Source organism: Ictidomys tridecemlineatus, chromosome 2 (genome assembly GCF_052094955.1).
Source record: "Ictidomys tridecemlineatus isolate mIctTri1 chromosome 2, mIctTri1.hap1, whole genome shotgun sequence".
NCBI classification, from domain to species: domain Eukaryota; kingdom Metazoa; phylum Chordata; class Mammalia; order Rodentia; family Sciuridae; genus Ictidomys; species Ictidomys tridecemlineatus.
In genome coordinates, this window is record NC_135478.1 from 75,536,424 (window position 1) to 75,554,433 (window position 18,010).

Genomic DNA, 18,010 nt, shown 5'->3' on the forward strand with positions numbered 1-18,010 from the left:
AAATTATAAAGCACACCCTGAAATGTACATAATCATTAGTTACACAGGTGAACACAACAGAAAAAGGAAAGCCTGTCTGAAGGCACCTTGTGAGTGATGCTGACTGGGATTACGTAGATGGTCTCGAATATGACGAGCTTTTGTAAAAGACCTGGTTTATAGAACATTGAATGATCTGTGTGTATACTCGATGCACCAGACTTGCTATTTAGACTAAGTCTCTGGTGATAGCTGAAACCTGAGGGTAACACTTCCAAAGCCCTGTCATTTATCCTGCAAACTCACCGGGCTCCTGCTGGACTCCAAGAGGCTCTGCTGGATGGCAAACTGCATTATCTCATAATCTTCATCCTGCAAATGCACATTTCTGCCATTGTCTTGAATGTGATAAGATTCAGGAATTTCAAACACAGACTGATCAACCTCAAAATTGGTGACCTGGGAAGCTGAAACACAAAAGGCAACCATCCAGCGTCCAAGTTAATTATAACAACTTTCCAGTCAAACTTCGATGTGGGTAGGGAGTTTGTTTTGTTTTGGAGACAGGGTCTCACTATGTTGCTCAGGCTGGCCACAAACTGCTGGCCTCGTGCTCTGGCCTCAGCCTTCCAAGTATCTGGGACTATAGGCACTCACCACCATGCCAACTTAAAAAAAAATTTTTTTAATTAAATAAAAGAATGAAAGGATCAAAGTTGAATAATCAACGTTTGCTATTATGTAAAAGATTTTGAGAAAAAAATTATGACAATAAAAAATATCATAATGCACCTTTTTCTTTTGCCTTGATTTTAGCAAACAAATTAATGCAGTTATAAAAATTAAAATACAGCACAGTAGCACATGCCTGTGATCGCAGGGACTCAGGAGGCTGAGGCAGGAGGGTTGCAAGTTTGAGGCCAGCATCAGCAACTTAGCAAGACCCTGTCTCAAAATAAAAAATAAAAAGGCCTAGAGATGTTAGCTCAATGGGAAACCGCCTCTGGGATCAATCCCAAGTACCAAAAAATAAAAAAAATAAAAAATAGGAGACTACAGAATGAAAAGTGAAGATTTCTCTCCTTAATTCTATTTCCAAACTCCAGAGGTAACAAGGGTTTCCTTGTGTGTCCTTTGAGGACCGCGCTATATGTATGTCTACATGGGAGTGTTTATGTGTCTTTATACAGGGAGTCACACTAATGTGTTTTTCCTTTTAAAATAGGAAATATGGTAAACATATAAAAAAGGGAGTATACGAACTATCTAAACACTTAAAAATGACAACCATAAAACAAATGCCTGTGTCTCCTTCCCTAGCCTAAGACATGGAATACTGCCCATGCATATCCCAAGTGTACATCCCTTAATATCCCCTTCCTCCAACTGCAGTTTTCACTACCTTGCTCTTCTATGGAATTTTACTACATGTGCAAAATCTGAGTGGTTTGTTTAACCTGTTTTCAACTTGACTTAAATGGAATCATACAGAATTATTCAAACTGGTTTTATTTTTCATTCAACACTATGTTTTTAAGTTTTGCTACACTTGGCTATAAATTTTTATTTTCACTACTGTATTTTATTCTGTTGTATTATATAACACAATTAGCACATTCTATGATCTCATGACATCTATGTAGTTTTCAGATTTTCACTATTGTAAGCAATTCTGTTGGCCATTACTGGGGGTCTCCAGATGCCCATATGAATGAGTTTATCTGGGGTAGATACCTAAAAATTGTTAGATCATAGAGTGTCACATCTTAATTTACTAATTAATGCCAGGTGTTGTTTTTTTCAAGAAAGTATTCCAATTTACACTTCCTGCCAAAATATTACCCAACTTTACTGCCACATGGGAGTATAAAATTGTACATTATTTTTCACCTACAACTTTTTTAATTTCAAATTTTAAGTTATGTACACTAAAATGCTTCATCAGACTGGTAGACTAAAAAGAGAAAAACCATATGACCACCTCAATAGTTGGAGAAAAAGCATTTAATAAAAATCAATTAACAATGGTAAAAACCCTCAACAATGAGCTTGATCCCCAATACTTCAAAACCACAACAGAACAAAAACAACTCTCAACAAACTAAGGATACAAATGGAGAATCTCCTTAACCTACTCAAGGACATCTACAAAGAAACCTACAACTAATATACTTAATAATGAAACAACCCTTGCTCCACTAAAGTCAGGGACAAGGCAAGGATGTCCATTCTTACCACTCTTATTCAACACTGTACTGGATGTCCTAGCCAGTCTGACAAAGCAAGAAAAAGAAATAAACGGCTTAAAGAATGACAGGGAAGAATTATAACTGTATTTATTCACAGACAAAATGATCATGTACATAAGAAATTCTAAGGAATCTACAAAAAAAAAAATACCAGAAGTCAAGTAAATTCAGTAATGTTACATGATAACAGGTCAAAATTTAAAAATCAATTTCTATATAATATAACTGAACAAAATAATAAAACAGATCCATTTATAATAGTATCCCAAATATGAATTGGATTGACGCAAAGGAACATGAGGAAATAAATAATGGAGGCACCTAGGAATGCTCTCTGTCTTGACTGTGGTGGTGTCCAGGTACACATTCATTCAAATCCACTTTAAATGGGAGCATTAGACTGTACGGACATCACCCTTAATAAATCTGATTTTTAAGAATATACTGTCTTTTTAATACGAGTGGGGTCGTACATATTCTACAAGTCATTGTTTCATTTAATTTAAACTAAATCTAATTTTTCTTATCCAACAGAGATCTACTTCACAAGATACCCCCATTTCAAACTAAATAATTAATTTAATGACTAATATATGAACTTCTTTTAATCACAAAACAATTTTGCTTTCTTACCTGAATCAGCCTGGGTCCCTTCATTTTGAGTTTCTTCAGCAGTGCTACAACCATTAACATTTCCAAAAGTAATCCGTGCATTTAAGACGTGAAACAAGGGAATTTCTATAAAAAGTAAAAATTCTTATAAATAAACTTCTTGAGAAGAATACTGAAAGCATTCCCTTACTGTGTCCTTACTAACTGGTACTATGCCAAGCACTTCTTACCATTATGATTTCACTGAAACCTCCTAACAACATACAGGGAAAACAGTAGATTCAGAGTTAAGTATTTTCTTCTCAATCACATCGATTAAGTGACTGACCAGAATTCAAATGTCAGGAATGTTAAAATTCCTCACAAATAATATGGATTATATAAAACATTATACATACTAGTTCAGGCCCTAAAATATATTTATGTTATCAAAGGATCTTGGTGTCAATTGTCTTAAGTAATTATCAAATTTGAAGTTTCACTTACAGTTGACATTAACACAATGAATTCTTCCATGCCTTTTTAATCTGTCAGCACCATATGTAAATTGAACTGATGGTTGGAGATCTCCAAATTTTAATATGTAAAATGAACTTATTAGCATCATGACACTTCTTTAAATCAAATCAAACCAGAAAATAATTCAGATCCCTGCATTATGTTTATTGTGTGCTACCCTGTACCAAATGTGCTCCAGTTCTGTGATTCTGTCATCCACAAAAATAGGCAGAACTTACAAGTGTTCCTGAGTTTTACTTAATGATACCTATTTTAACAGGAAATCCAGGTGGGAATTCCAGCTTGATGAAATCTCTCAGTCTTGCAAAATGAGCACTAGTTCGAGCCATGAGGTCAATGATAGGAATGACCTGCTCCACCAGGGAGAGGGGAAATTCTTCGCACATCCACAGCATTGCTTTAAACCTGTAGAATTTGATCAAAGAAATACTGAGGCCAGGGCTGCGGTTGTAGCTCAGTGGTAAAGCACTTGCCTTGCACGCATGAGGCCCTGAGTTCAATCCTCAGCACCACATAAAAATAAATAAATAAAAATAAAGATATTGTGTCCATCTACAACTAAAAAAAAAAAAAAGAAAGAAATACTAAGGCTACCTCCACCACGTGGGGAGAGCACTTTATTGCTATGCAGTAAGCTAGACAACACCAGCCTCCTTATTCCACATTCTTCCCCATTATCTCTTTTTTTTTAATTTACTTATTTGTTTATTTTAATTAGGTATATATGACAGTAGAATGCATTTTGATTTGTTGTATACAATTGCAGCACAACTTTTCATTTCTCTGGTTGTACACAACAGACGTAGCATCGCACCTTATGTGCAGCCATACATGTACTGAGGGTAATGATGTCCATCTCATTCCACCATCTTTCATGCCCCTATGCCTCCTCCCCACCTGACCCTGCCCTTTGCCCAGTCAAAGTTTCTCCATTTTTTCTCTGCGCCCACCCCCATTATCTTTTAATTCAGAACTACTGAGGGACTGGACCCATGAGGAATTCAGATCACCCTGGAATCGGGCAATGGGGAAAATTGTCTATATTACAACCTACTCTTACAGTAGCCTTAACTGATAATAAGCATGAAGAAATTGATAGCTGATGGAAATAATTTCATTTGATTGGCCAAGATTTGTTCATAATAAAAAGATTAAATAAGAAAAAAGAATTCTTTTTCTCTTTTCTTTTTTCATACTGGGGATGGAACCCAAAGGCACTTTACCACTGAGCTACATCCCCAGCCCTTTTTTATTTTTTTATTTTGGGACAGAATCTCTCTAAATTTCCCAGGATGACCTCAAATTTACGATCCTTCTTCCTTAGCCTCCCAAGTAGCTAGTTTTACAGTGTGCACCACTGCACCCAGCAGAAAGAATTCCTATATCTACTCTATAGTCCATTTGGAAAAGGGACAATCTACAGTTAGTTTTCATCAGACAAAGTAATTTAAAAATTCTTTTGAAAGGAAAGGAGCAGAGGAATGACAACCTAACACCATAAAACAGCACCTCTGAGAAAAATCCATCAGTTCAAAGTAGCAACCAAATCATTCTTACTTTTGTGTTCTAATTGTCAGCTCTTTTGGCCTTCCAATATCCCTGTCTTTCAGATCAAACTCTTCACTGAAGTACTCTTCAGGCGTGATGGCCGTGGGGTTGTTTGCAGTGGCACACTCTGTGGTGAGGTCCTGCTGAGCCAGAATTCAGGAGAGTCAGAAGTGCCAAGTAATACAGGTTTCCACCTAGTGTACCAGGTCTCTGAGGCGGACATGTTAACCAACTACAGATCAAGAGGTTCCAGTCATTAACCTTTTAAAATTAAGTTACTGCATGGAACAAGAAAGTCTATAAAGATATTACCATGGCAAGTCTAATGTTTCCCAACTTTAAATTTTTCTCTATTCTCCTCCTGCTTATGAAAAGAAAAGAGAGAGGGAGATAGAATATCTGAAAGTGTGTACGAAATGAAAGACTTGAAATTGAAGTGCTAGTTCTATCATTCTCAAGTTTTAACACTGGAAAGAAAATTATTACTTTTTTTTTGGAACCTCACCCAGTAACACGGATTGTACCAACTGCACATAGTTTATTGTGGGGAACAAATCAGAAAATGTTTATTAAGATGCTCTATTACAATACAGTCCCAAACCCTTTTTTAAGTGCCATTTTAATAGAAAGGACCATAGTTTATACTGGATGAGTGACTGCAAAAGCAAGAGCAAGAACACCTGATTTCTATACTCTTAGCCCTCCTCCAAAACCTTTATTTTCAAAGACTCCCTCATCTAATTCTCATCCAAAATTATACCTCCAATTCCAACTTGAGAGTTCTCTAATATTTCTGAAGAGAGCAGCCTAATCAGGATCCATCACAAGACACATAATGTGTTGTTGTGTTTTTTTTTTCATTAAACTGAGCTGAAAGCATGTGGCTTCAACTTACCCCTTGAGCACCAAACTGGTGTTCCACAGTTCCCAGCAGAGATTCCAGTGGATTCCTGTCTGCTGCAGAGGGAGGGAATGTTTAATATTACAATTGACTATGACTATAGAAAAAGTTCCTTATCATATTTTAATGTTTTGGATCCAAATTACCTGCATTAGGAAACCCATTTATAGTCAGGCTGATAAAAATCATCCATAACTCTAATTTATCCTTTACAGAACATTTTTCATTAAGATCACTAAACCAAGAATTCAGCAGAATAGTAGAAAGAATTGAGCAGAATAGTAGAAAGAGTTGTGATTTAAGAGTGAGCCAGATCTGGATTCTAATCCCACCTCGGTCACTCACTGCCATATGTTCTGGGCCTTAGTTTCCTGTCAAACTGAGCAATGGGCACAGTCATGGTGGTGCTTGGTGGTAAGCGGCAACCACATGCTTACCACATGCTGCACGTGCCGTACTAAAGGTTTGCACGTGGCTGCTCATCTCATTCTTCTCAATAACTGAAAAAGGACCAGTATCCCCCTCATTTTACTACCAAGAAAATTTAGGCATGGAGCATGTGTAACTTCACAAGGTCACAGAGCTGACAGAGTCAGGATGTGGCAACTGTTTGGCTCAGGACCCAGGTTCCATCCAAATCTTTCATTGCAATAGTTAAGACTAAATCACTTATCCCAAGATACTATTCTCCCACATCCTTATCTACATTTTTTTGGCTGAATATAACAATTGTTCATCATAACACATAAACAAACCCTCATGAATGGCTTTAATTACAGCTGAGACAACTACAGGGAAACACTCCAAGAATGAGTCAGTCTCAGGAAATTTTCATAAAAAAGAAGTCAGGCTTAGGATTAGCATGTCCAGATCACATTACTGCAAACTTAACAGAACAAACAAAGGCTCTCTCTAGAGTGAAAAATACAAGGAAAAAGAGAAGAAGAAAACCAAAGAGGCAGGAGGGTGGCGGTGATTACCTTTGTACCTCTTCTTTTCCTCCTCAGTCAGATGTTCTGTGCGTATTTTGGTTATCACATTCACATTGTTTACTGTGTAGACCTTGAGAGATGTGTGCAAAAGAAAATAGTGACACAGGGAATCAAATCTCAAAAAATAAGCACAGCAAGAGCAAGAATGCTGAAGCAAAAAAAAAAAATCTAGCAAAATAAAAATGATAAATGGTTAACAATCATTAGGAACCTTTAAAGAAAATATGTAACTACCAACTTAGAAATGCATCAGCAGATACTTTCCATATTTGACAGTTTAACACCGAGGAGTGAACAGCAACAGACTGCATCTTCCTACTTAGCCTTCTTGTTGCTAAACAGTCTCAAATGTCCTGCAACTAGGATTCCCACCTGGGCTCCTACTGTACTAAAGTACCCAAATCTGACTCCCAAACTCCCATTGATCTGTGGTAATCTGCCAGTACTGCCTTAAAGGAAAAGGAAAGAACACAGGTTCTCTAGACCTGCAAGAGGCAGGGAAAACCAGCAAATCACTACTGGAAAGGTATTCTGTGTACTGACAAAATATACACATAAATCCATTTTATAACTGCCAGAGGAAATGCTGTTAACAGGAATGACTGAGGAAAATCAAATATAACAGTTAACAGACAATTAACTGTAGATGCCATGTGTGGATTCCCAACATTGAAAGCTGCAGAAAGTACACTCAGCACCAGAATGACTATTTCTAAATGCATCTTGCTGAGCATGACATAAGCTTTCTCTGCTCACTCAGAGGCCACCAGAGGACCTTGCAGCACCTGGCACCATCCCCACAAGCCATCAGTCCCTCCGTACTGCAAAACTAAGGGAAGGCCAGCAAACAGCCTTCTTTCCAGCTGACAAAAGGCCAGATGACTCAACAGACAATCATCTCCGCCATTACAGCGCTTTAAAGTCACTGATGTCATGCAAATAGGCTGTGAGCCTTTGGTTATAATTAGGCTGATTTTTTAAAAATAGAGGCTTAGAATCAGCTAAAGACATAAGTTAAAAAAGAAAAAAATACAAGTAATAGAGACACAAAAGCTATTATGATTTTTAAAAAAAAAGCACTCAGGTTATTTTAAAAAATGAAAAAGCATGTAAAATCTAATCCCTTTTCTTTTCTTTTTTCGAAGCATTAATGACTAGCTTGTTCTTCCCACTGGGACAACTGGTACCTATACTCATTTCTCTACAACGTTGTTTCTCTTTGACATAGCTACAGACCTCCTCAGAACATGCTATCCCTTTTTCTGAAAGTCGATAAAACAAACATCCAAGTGAGAGACACATTAAACAGTATTTAATCCCCAGAGGACCTTCATGGCACAGATGCATGAAAAAAATCTGAACAGACTCCTCATTTGCATAGAAGCTAAATAGCTATATTAAATCTTATTTTAAGAGTTTCCTTTTACCTTTGCTTCGTAACCATTAACAACTTCTGCTTTATCTGTCCTCCAGCCCCAGAATCCGGATTTAGTTCTGATAAAAAGTGAACACCACAAATTTCTACATGTACAATATGCCATTCAGATTTATCCCTGCAGCCTTTACAGTTTTTCCCCCAGCTTAAGTTAGTGAAGGACACTTGGAAATCATAGTCCTATTGTTCACAAAGGATGCTATCAATGACAGATGGCTTAAACACCCCCATCCCCCACCCATAGTTATTAATCAATTTGCCTCACTCCAGGCTCAGACAGCCTCTGTTCTTGGCTTCTTTACAAAAACTGCCAGCATAGAAGACAAGGGTGGTGACATTTATTGAACAGCTGTCCTAAAGAAGTGAGTGGAGATGACCAGCATTCAAGGACTTGCCACAAGGAGATATCTGGGTCAGAGCCTTTATCTGGGTCATCCTAACTATGAGTATGAGCAGAAGCTCTGTCTGCATTAGCAGCCACATCTCCATCGAGGAATCTTAAAACAGTGAAGCACAGAGCATTCTGCTCTTTGGAGGAACGTGGATGGGCAAGAACTCATCACTGCAGCGAGCTGCTTGGAGAAGCCATTAGAGCTGTGAAAGGCCTGTGTATCACATTCTATCTGGCCCAGTACAACAGGGGCAAAGGACGTTAAAAATGGCTTTGCAGCCCAGCTGTTGACTCCAGTCTATGGAATTTCTTCTAAAGTAGCCCAGCATTCCAGGGGCAGCTGCAGCATTGGTTTCACATCCAGAAACCCAGTTATTCGACTTTGTACTCCTAGGAAGGAGTGTTTAGGGACCAGGAAGAGCCAAGAGGTTCTAATTCTTCTTCCAAGCAGCTATTTGCCTGGGAAATGCTACCATTCAGAGGGGACCCCTGAGCAGCCCTGCCGTTTGTCTAGGACATCACATCCTAGCTCTACTTGGCCCTGTGCCTTCTCTGACCCCTAGTGAAGCAGGACATTGTGCAGGAAGCTCAGGGAACAGGAAGGTTATCCAAGTCACAAAGAACATATGTGGTCATTTACATTTTGTGTTTTCAATCTGCTTTCCTCCTAATGAGATTTGGTAATTGACAACAGCTATCAAATTTGTCAGATGGAACATAATGGGATGTATGTGTGTATTTTAGCCCAACACAGGAGGAGGGACCAGGCTTCAAGATTCCCCTTGCTGTCTACAATTAGTGAAAAATGACCCCAGCAGGGATGGACAGGAATCCTAAAGGGATTACCCCAAATGCTAGCTCTCTCTTACACTTCAGAAACAAAATAACAGTCACAGGACAGGGGACAGGAGCTATACCTGACTGATTCATGAACCACTATAATTGAAAAATCAAGATATTTCTTTCAATTAACTAATTCAACCCTTGGTTCCTCATCTTTACGATGTCACTTGACGTCTGAGGTGGGAAATCACTGCTCCCTGGCACACAGTCCTCTGAGGGAGTAAAGAGTGACACCGTCTGCTCCACCTCATCCTTCACGTGTCTGAGAAGATGGAGCTGCGCTGTGCCCTGGAGGACCACAAGCTCTTCAGTTATCCACATCTACTCTGAGCCGTCCTGACTTCCACTGCCCACTCTGACAGCAGTTTAGTTAATGAACTCAGTGGCTATGCCTGATTTAAAACCAAGATTCTAATAACTCCTGGGCCTTGGTTGACCCTACAGCTCAGGCTTCTGAAGATGACAGAATCCCTGCTTCCCTCTCATGCCCTTTCCATCTCTGCACATCTCCCCTGAGATAACCACACCAAAGGCCACTTGGCAGGCACTGTGGATTGGTGATCCTTCCACAATCTGAAGGAAAGCTCTGAAGGGGGCAGGGAATATTTTATTTGAGGTGGGAAGAGCAGAATCTTTCAGAGAAGAGAAAAATCCAAAGGGCAACCAGAGCACATGCTGCAGGCCAAAAACTCTTCAAGCATCAAGTCTTGAGTAACAGACTAGAAGAAAGAAATGGAGGAAAGTGACTATCATAAAATGGGAGAAAGCCACGCCTTCCACACTCAATCCATGAACACTCACAACTCAAGTTAGAAGGAGCTGAACAGACTTTTCGTATTAGCAAACCGCACACTCAAGAGTGGTTCAAATCCTTGCTCGATGCCTGACAAGCTCACTGATCACCATAAAAAAGCAGCTCTTTCCAGGAGCCCCCACTCAGCAGCCCACTATCAGCTGTGAAGGAGACTTGGCTTGGAAGGTCTGAGAACCCTGTGACCATGCTGTACACAGTGTACCTTCCTCCTCAGTACAAGTGGAATGGCTATCCCTTCTCATCTGTACTGGGGGGGTGGCGGGGGGTAAAGCCGGTAACTGCCACACTCCCTTCAGAAATCACACTTCATGATAAACAATGACTCCAGCAACTCCACTAATGAGCTACTTTAGACACAATGGCTCTTAGTCACAGACTTTACACACTTCAATTCAAGACTCATTCATTTTCTTCTTTCAGCTAAGGAAACAGAAAAGCAGAGATAAGGCTACTTGCCCAAAGCCACAGTGATTTATAACTGCTGAAGCACGCATCTCTCCCACTCTCTTCTCAGGGGCTGTGGTAATGAAGGCAGCCTCCTCTACACCTGGGGTCACGAACACCCCTGAACTGAAGGTACCCTCCTGTCTGCAGAGGCACATGCTGAAGCCTAGAGATAACTTTCCAACACTCTTCCAAGTAAAGTTATCACCAGTCCCTAAACCCTACTGTCCCAGGACAACAACAGCTATCAATGGTGAGACTGGTACCAGGAGGCTGGTGAGGGGACTTCCCTGCCTCAGGGGATAGTCCTACCAACTATGGGCTCCTACCAACACAGAAGAGTTGCTGGACACCACACAGGCTGCACATTCTGGTTTTTCTTTCTGCTGTTGATACCCTAATTCCACAGCCTAATCGAAATTAGAAATTATTTGACTAAACAGAAATCTCTTAGTTTTATTAACCATTTGTTTTTAATTGGAAATGAAGAAAAGAAAAATTTTAAGAGGACAGTGAACATACTCATGAAGAGAATATAACACCTAAATCCAGGATAATAGTGTCCATTTTAGCTCAGGTTAAGCTACTTTGTTTTGCAGAGAGCTGGATGTGACATCCTAGGCAACACTAAAGGCTCTTGTGGGCTCCCTCAGCTCAGTGTGTTCCACAGTAAAGACACTGTGACGGCTTCTACCTCCCCTACACTTAAATGCCCTCCATTCCCTCTGTGGGACCCAGACCTAGATAAACAGGAATGGTGCTCTCATCTGGATTAATGAAGACACAGACCTATCTAGAGAATTTTTTTCCATAGAGTCTGGAAAAGAATTTAATCCCCTCCACACTTTTGCTCCAAACTATCAGGCCTTACATGCAGAAAAAAGAACCATACTTAACTATATGGTATGTGTAAATCTGACTGGCTAAAATCAGTACAACAAATTCAATACTGGGTCAATTCAACTTCCTGAAACTCAGAGCTCCACACTTTATAATTAAAGAGTATTGTGGATCCAAAAATACCAAAAAATAAAATAAGATCCAACTAAAATCTACTAGGCAGGGCCCATAATAGAACATGAAGACACTTTCCCAAGACTTAACCAATGCTGACTATAAAAATGACAGGCAAGGTAGGATACATCCACTACCATTTATATTTGGTTAGCAATCAATCTTAAAACCCACTAGTGTTATTACATCATATTAGAAAAAAATCCTAATCTGTCCATAATTTCCAGTTAACAGATACATGTCACTAAAGATGGCAGCACAGGAATTAGACATTAAAATTTGGAGTCTAAATTCATACCTTTCAAAAGCAATGTTTTTAGTATCGAGGCTGGTGTTAATGACTGGGCTTGTGAGCCGCCTCTCAACTTCCCTGCTTTTAGGCTTCATCAAATCCAGAGTGAGGCGCTCCATTTCTTGGGAAAGATCAAAATGTTCAGAGGTGACCACTTTGTCATCGTGGTTGACTTCCATCAACTCTGCCCAATTGTCTGTTAATAGAAACAAAGACATAACTAAGGGCAATGCAAGGAAGAGGCCCAAAACAGGATGGCCGTGTATTACATGTATGATCGGGGCTGGGGCTGGGGCTGAGAGGCTCGGTGGTAGCGCGCTCGCCTTGCCTGCAAGCACCACATAAAGATAAATAAAGATATTGTGTTCATCTACGACTAAAAAGTATTTTTTAAAAACGTATTATCAGGGTTGGGGTTGTGGCTTAGTGGTAGAATGCTCATGTGGCATGCTTGAGGCACTGAGTTCGATCCTCAGCACCTCGTAAATGTAAAATAAGGATATTGTGTCCATTGAAAACTAAAAAAGTAAATAAATATTTTTTTAAAATGTATCATCGGGGCTGGGGATGTGGCTCAAGCAGTAGCGCGCTCGCCTGGCATGCGTGTGGCCTGGGTTTGATCCTCAGCACCACATACAAATAAAGATGCTGTGTTCGCCAATAACTAAAAAATAAATATTAAAAAATTCTCTCTCTCTCTCTTTAAAAAAAAATGTATCATCATTCACTTTTTCCTTCCAGATGCTATCTGATAAAACCTAACCTAAAGAGTAATGATTATCAATTACTTACTGGCACTGGGATTATCTGGCCAACTTTCCACAACTCCTAGGTGTCTCCAGGCCATCTTCCCCAAAGACATAGATTTTTTAAATAACTTGCTTTCTTTATTAGGAACACATTTTGTCTATGATCTTTATAAAATACATTATTACGGAATTAGTATAAACTATTTGTGTATCCCATTGGGTGATCCTCCGTTAGAAGGAGGATCGGGCCTCATTATAGAGGGAGTATAAAGAGACTCAAGACAGGAGGCTTGCACTCAAAGCCTTGAGCTGTCCCACAGGTCAGAAGGGTTAACTGGTGCATGACAAATCACATGTGCAAGAGAACTAGCCAGACAAGAACTAAGAGGGATGGAGAGCTGAATACTTAATAAGAATAACCAAAAACACAGGTCCCAGATAGGATCAGACAGATTAGGCACAGGAATATGAACACATTTTGATGGTGAGAAGTCACTGTAATTTTAGCTCAAGCAGTGATTATTACAATGGAATCACTTACCTTCTCCCTTAAATATAAAACTACGCCTCCCTCTTATCCAGCTCATGTTTTCAAATCCCAGCAATGTGATATCAACACGCAGTTTGGCACCACTTTTCCAAATTCGACAGACATCATTAGGGCATATTCTGGAAACCAAGGGCACTGGAGGAGAGAAGTGTACTACTGAGAAAACCTAAGGGCCAAGCAGAACACCCAGGCCAAGAATTCAGGATTATGACTTTAATAAAAGGAGGAGTGGCAAGATTGTGACTGCTAAATAGAACTAGATTTCTTGCCCCTGTATCCCACTTATTATATGGCAAGATTGTGACTGCTAAATAGAACTAGATTTCTTGCCCCTGTATCCCACTTATTATATAGGAAGTCACTTTAAAAATAAAAATGGGCTGGGCATGGTGGTGCACACCTGTAACTCAGGTAATCCCAGAAACTCAGGAGGCTGAGGCAGGAGAATCACAAATTCAAAGCCAGTCTCAACAACTTAGCAAGGCCCTAAGGAATTTAGTAAGACCCTATTTCAAAATAAAATAAAAAATAAAAAGGCTGGGGATGTGACTCAGTGGTTAACTGCTCCTGGGTTCAATAAAATAAAAAAAAAAATAACAGTAAATCAAAATTGGCCAGGCACTGTAATGCACATCTGTAATCCAAGTGACTCGAGAGACTGAGGTAGGAGGATCACAAATTCAAGGTCAGCCATAGCAATTTAGTAAGGCCCTCAGCAACTTAGTGAGATCGTGTCTCAAAATTTTAAAAAAGGGGGCCTCAGGGTGGGGGTGGGGATGTAGCTCCATGATAAAGCACCCCTGGGTTAAATCTCCAGTGCCAAATAAACAAACAAATATGGAGGTGTGGGGGTGCAGCTCAATGGTAGAGTGTGTGCTTAGCATGCACAAGGCCCTCAGTTCAATCCCAACACCAAAAAAAAAAAGGAAAAGAAAAAAATTAAATTAAAAATAAATAAAATAATGGACCTTCTCTTCCATTGTTGAAAAAACTCTAAATGAATATCCCAAGAGTATTCTCAATTCCAAAGTGAACTCCACTTACTGACCCCCACCAGGGCTATTGAGTAGGTCCATCTGGCCTTTCTCACACACGTGCTACTCTTGCCATATGGACGCGGCCTTCCATATTGACATATCCTCCATTCAAAATATCAAATGTCTAAAACGTATCACTCTTCAACAAAACCTGAAATCAGAATGGCTATCTGTATGAGAAAAGAATCCCTTAGTTTCTCAGAACAATCCCATCCTCTTCCTTTATATACTTTTTACCTCACTTACATGTTTCATTACAAATAGAACTTTTTGCCTGGAAAAAAAAAAAAGTCTAGAAATGAAAATAGATGAAATCCTGGGAGTTTGGAGTTACTGTTAATGGACAGACAAGAAGTAAAAGAAGAACATCTATGAAAACATACACCCAATTGCCTTATATAATATTCTGGAGAAATATATCCATTGGGTGAAACATACACCATTCCAATATTTGCCTCATCTTCTTCCCTAGAGTAAGTTTGAAAGAATCAAGCTGAACCACATATAGAAATGAGTAAGTAAATTATGCAAGTAAATTATCCAAAATTACTAAAATTTTAGCATTTTATAGTGACATGTTAAAAACTAATAAGATGGCTGCGCTGGTTGATGTCTCCCCTCAATTCCCTAATACCCAAGCCACATATGTTGCTCAGCTGGGGACAGCGGCAGCCTATCCCCACTGATGCTTTCTCAGTCTGCTTGCTGGCCAGCAGGGAACCTGGGTGCCCCGTGGTCTGGGACTACACCCAGAAGAATGAGCCGCAGGAGCACATTGGATCCTGGCCCAGTCTTGCTTGGCTTCCCCTGCAAGCAGTTTGGGCATCAGAGAAGCAACTGCAAAAAGATTCTGAATTCCCTCAAATACACCTAGCCTGGTGATGGGTTCTAGCCCAATTTCACTCTCATGGAGAAATGTGAGGTGAATGACACCAGGTGCACACACTTTCCACACTCCTGTGGGAGGCCCTGACGGTGTAGAGCCATGACTCCACTGCCCTCAGGACCAATCCTGGTTCATCATGTGGTCTCTGGTTTGCCACAATGACATTGCATGGAACTTTTGAGTAGTTCCTGGTGGGTCCTGCCACTGTGCCAGTGTAGAGGTATAGAACTTGAATCATCAACATCCAGCCTGACAGCAAAGCTGTGCTGCCTCAGTGGCCCAACCATGCCTAGGGCCCTCCTATTCTGACTTTGCAGATGGCTGCTGCTTTCTTTTGTTTTGTTTTTTTGTTTGTTTTGTTTTGTTTTTTTGGTGAGGAGGTGGGGTGGGGAGGGTTACTAGGGATTAAACTCAGAGGTACTCAGCCACTGAGCCACATCAGCCCTTTTTTATTTTGAGACAGGTCTCACTGAGTTGCTGAGCACCCCATTTTTGCTGAGGCTGGCTTTGAACTCGTGATCCTCCTGCCTCAGCCCCCTGAGCTGCTGGGATTAGAGGCCTGCACCACCACACCTGGCTGCCTGCTGCTTTCTGTGAGGCTCTCATCCATGACATCACTTCCATAGGAAGTAGATTTCCCCTCCACTTAACTTGCATGGAGAACCACTTGATTTCCAGGAAAATCCCCTTACATGGGTACTAGTCCTGTCCATCTCCTCTTCCTCTCTGCCTAGACTAAAGTGATTTCCTCCACTAATGAAGTGCTAAATGCCACAAAATAAATAAATAAATATTTAAAAACTTATATAAAAACAAATAAGATAACTTGGCTCGGTTGAACATGCCTGTCATCCCAACTACCAGGGAGGCTAAGGTAGGAGCATTGCTTAAGCCTAGGAATTCAAGGCCAGCCTGGGCATGACGGAGAGACCCTATCTCTTTAAAAACAAAAACAAGAAGAAAGAAAAATAACTAATAACATAGATAAATGAAAGGAGAAGCAAATGTCCATATACTATCTGTGTACATGTTTGGGGGCAAAAGTCTAATGCTTGGGGATAAAGACTGGAAGGAAAACAAAAGGGGGCTAGAGGTGACTGTTATTCCTTATTTTTCTGTATGCATTTCCTGGATCTGATTTTTTTAAAAATACGTAACTTTTACAAAGGAAAAATAAACCTAAACACAGGTACTGTAAATATGGAAACAAAAATAAATTATAAGCCCATAGTCACTCACCCCAGCTGGTGAATTCCCATTTCATCTGCACATAGAAATCCGGAGCCTGAGGACAGACAAAGGGTTAAAATAGATGACCTTTGGCACTATAAACCAAACACGAGCACAGCAAGGGTTAAGATGGCTTTTTAAAAAATTAAGGAAGAATGGAGAAAATAGGAAGAAACAAAGTACAAATCCCCTGAAATTTTATATTCAAGCCATTCCTTTTTATCTTGATATAAAATGTATCCATACAGTTAAGAATATTAACAGCAATGAAGTTGGAAGGGAATACAAGTCAAATCTGATTTGGGGGTTCAGTCAGTCTCCCAACAATTAGAGAAAGATGGGCTCAGGTACTGCAAGACATCACTTCCATAGGAAGTAGATTTTAACTTAACTGAAGATTTTGCCCTAATTTTCTCTTAAATTTTTAGAATTAGGCTTTTTGAAGTTCTATACCAGTAGAGCAGCCTGTTTAGAGTTCTTTTCTTAGGAAATCCAACAGTTATCACTCAAGAAGAGAAATATTACGATTCCAGGTATGTTATTTGTTTACTTGTGCCCTCACAAGTCCAGGTTTTGCTGTGGTTTTTACAGACACACAGGGCAGGAAAGCTGTGAATCTACCCTGGAATCATAAAACCAGCCAGGATTCAATGAGAGGCACGGACAACCTCCAAGAGTGGATAAGCAAGGCTGGCACAAGTTATTAAGGAGACACTGTTAAAAAACAGGTCAACAACAGCCTCTGGTGCCACTAACGACAGGAGGCACCTGTAGTTATTGTCTATAACCTCAAGCAGAGAATATAAATACATGCGGTCCACTGCTGTGAATCAATACAGGTGAAAAAAGTAAATCCTTTACAGTGAATTTTTTAAATGAAAGAAGATTCCACATTAAATAATTAGTCATTTTCTGCCCTTGTCAAATCAGCAAATGATGTTGTTCCTCCTACAGTTAGATAAAATAAATTCATGTGATCCTTGCACACTCCTAAATATACATTTCTTTAATATTTATTTTTTAGTTGTAGTTGGACACAATACGTTTATTTTATTTATTTATATGTGGTGCTGAGGATCAAACCCAGGGCCTCACACACGTTTTAGGCAAGTACTCCACCGCTGAGCCACAACCCCATCCCAATACATCTATTCTTAAAACAATGCATACAACCACTTCATACTTTATGGAAAGTTTCTTTGTTGTACATGAAAATGAATATATTGGTCATGACTCAGGTTCATATCAATGAAAAAAAATTTAAAAGAGTGCTCAAATAGGAGCCAGGTGTGGTGACACATTCCTGTAACCCAGCAGCTTGGGAGGCTGAGGCAGAAGAATCTCAAGTTCAAACCCAGCCTCAGCAACTTAATGAGGCCCTAAGCAACTCAGCAAGACCCTGTGTCTAATAAAATATTAAAATGGGGCTGGAGATGTGGTTTAATGGTTAAGCACCCCTGGGTTCAATTCCTGGTACCAAAAAAAAAAAAAAAAAAGTACTCAAATAGTGAACAACGATTATCTT

General features: G+C 39.7%; 1 protein-coding gene and 1 non-coding gene across 6 annotated transcripts in view; one reads left to right on the forward strand and one right to left on the reverse strand.

Annotated features, from left to right (window-relative positions):
* The window catches only part of Ankrd13a (ankyrin repeat domain 13A), a 36,196-nt gene that overhangs the window by 4,083 nt on the left and 14,103 nt on the right, over window positions 1–18,010 (reverse strand). The window contains exons 4-13 of one of the 5 annotated variants that reach the window (XM_040289350.2): window positions 16,495–16,540; window positions 13,324–13,467; window positions 12,040–12,229; window positions 8,228–8,294; window positions 6,789–6,870; window positions 5,803–5,861; window positions 4,917–5,047; window positions 3,607–3,764; window positions 2,862–2,966; window positions 286–446 (exon numbers count right to left, since the gene is read on the reverse strand). In XM_040289350.2, the coding sequence (XP_040145284.1) occupies window positions 286–446; window positions 2,862–2,966; window positions 3,607–3,764; window positions 4,917–5,047; window positions 5,803–5,861; window positions 6,789–6,870; window positions 8,228–8,294; window positions 12,040–12,229; window positions 13,324–13,467; window positions 16,495–16,540 (1,143 nt within the window). Of the gene's footprint in view, window positions 1–285; window positions 447–2,861; window positions 2,967–3,606; window positions 3,765–4,916; window positions 5,051–5,802; window positions 5,865–6,788; window positions 6,871–8,227; window positions 8,295–12,039; window positions 12,230–13,323; window positions 13,468–16,494; window positions 16,541–18,010 lie in introns of all 5 variants that reach the window. The other 4 variants (XM_040289349.2, XM_013365111.4, XM_005340121.4 and 1 more) reach the window with 4 other exon arrangements.
* On the forward strand, window positions 3,802–3,874 carry Trnaa-ugc (transfer RNA alanine (anticodon UGC)). The gene has a single exon. It is a non-coding gene; the product is annotated as a tRNA-Ala (tRNA).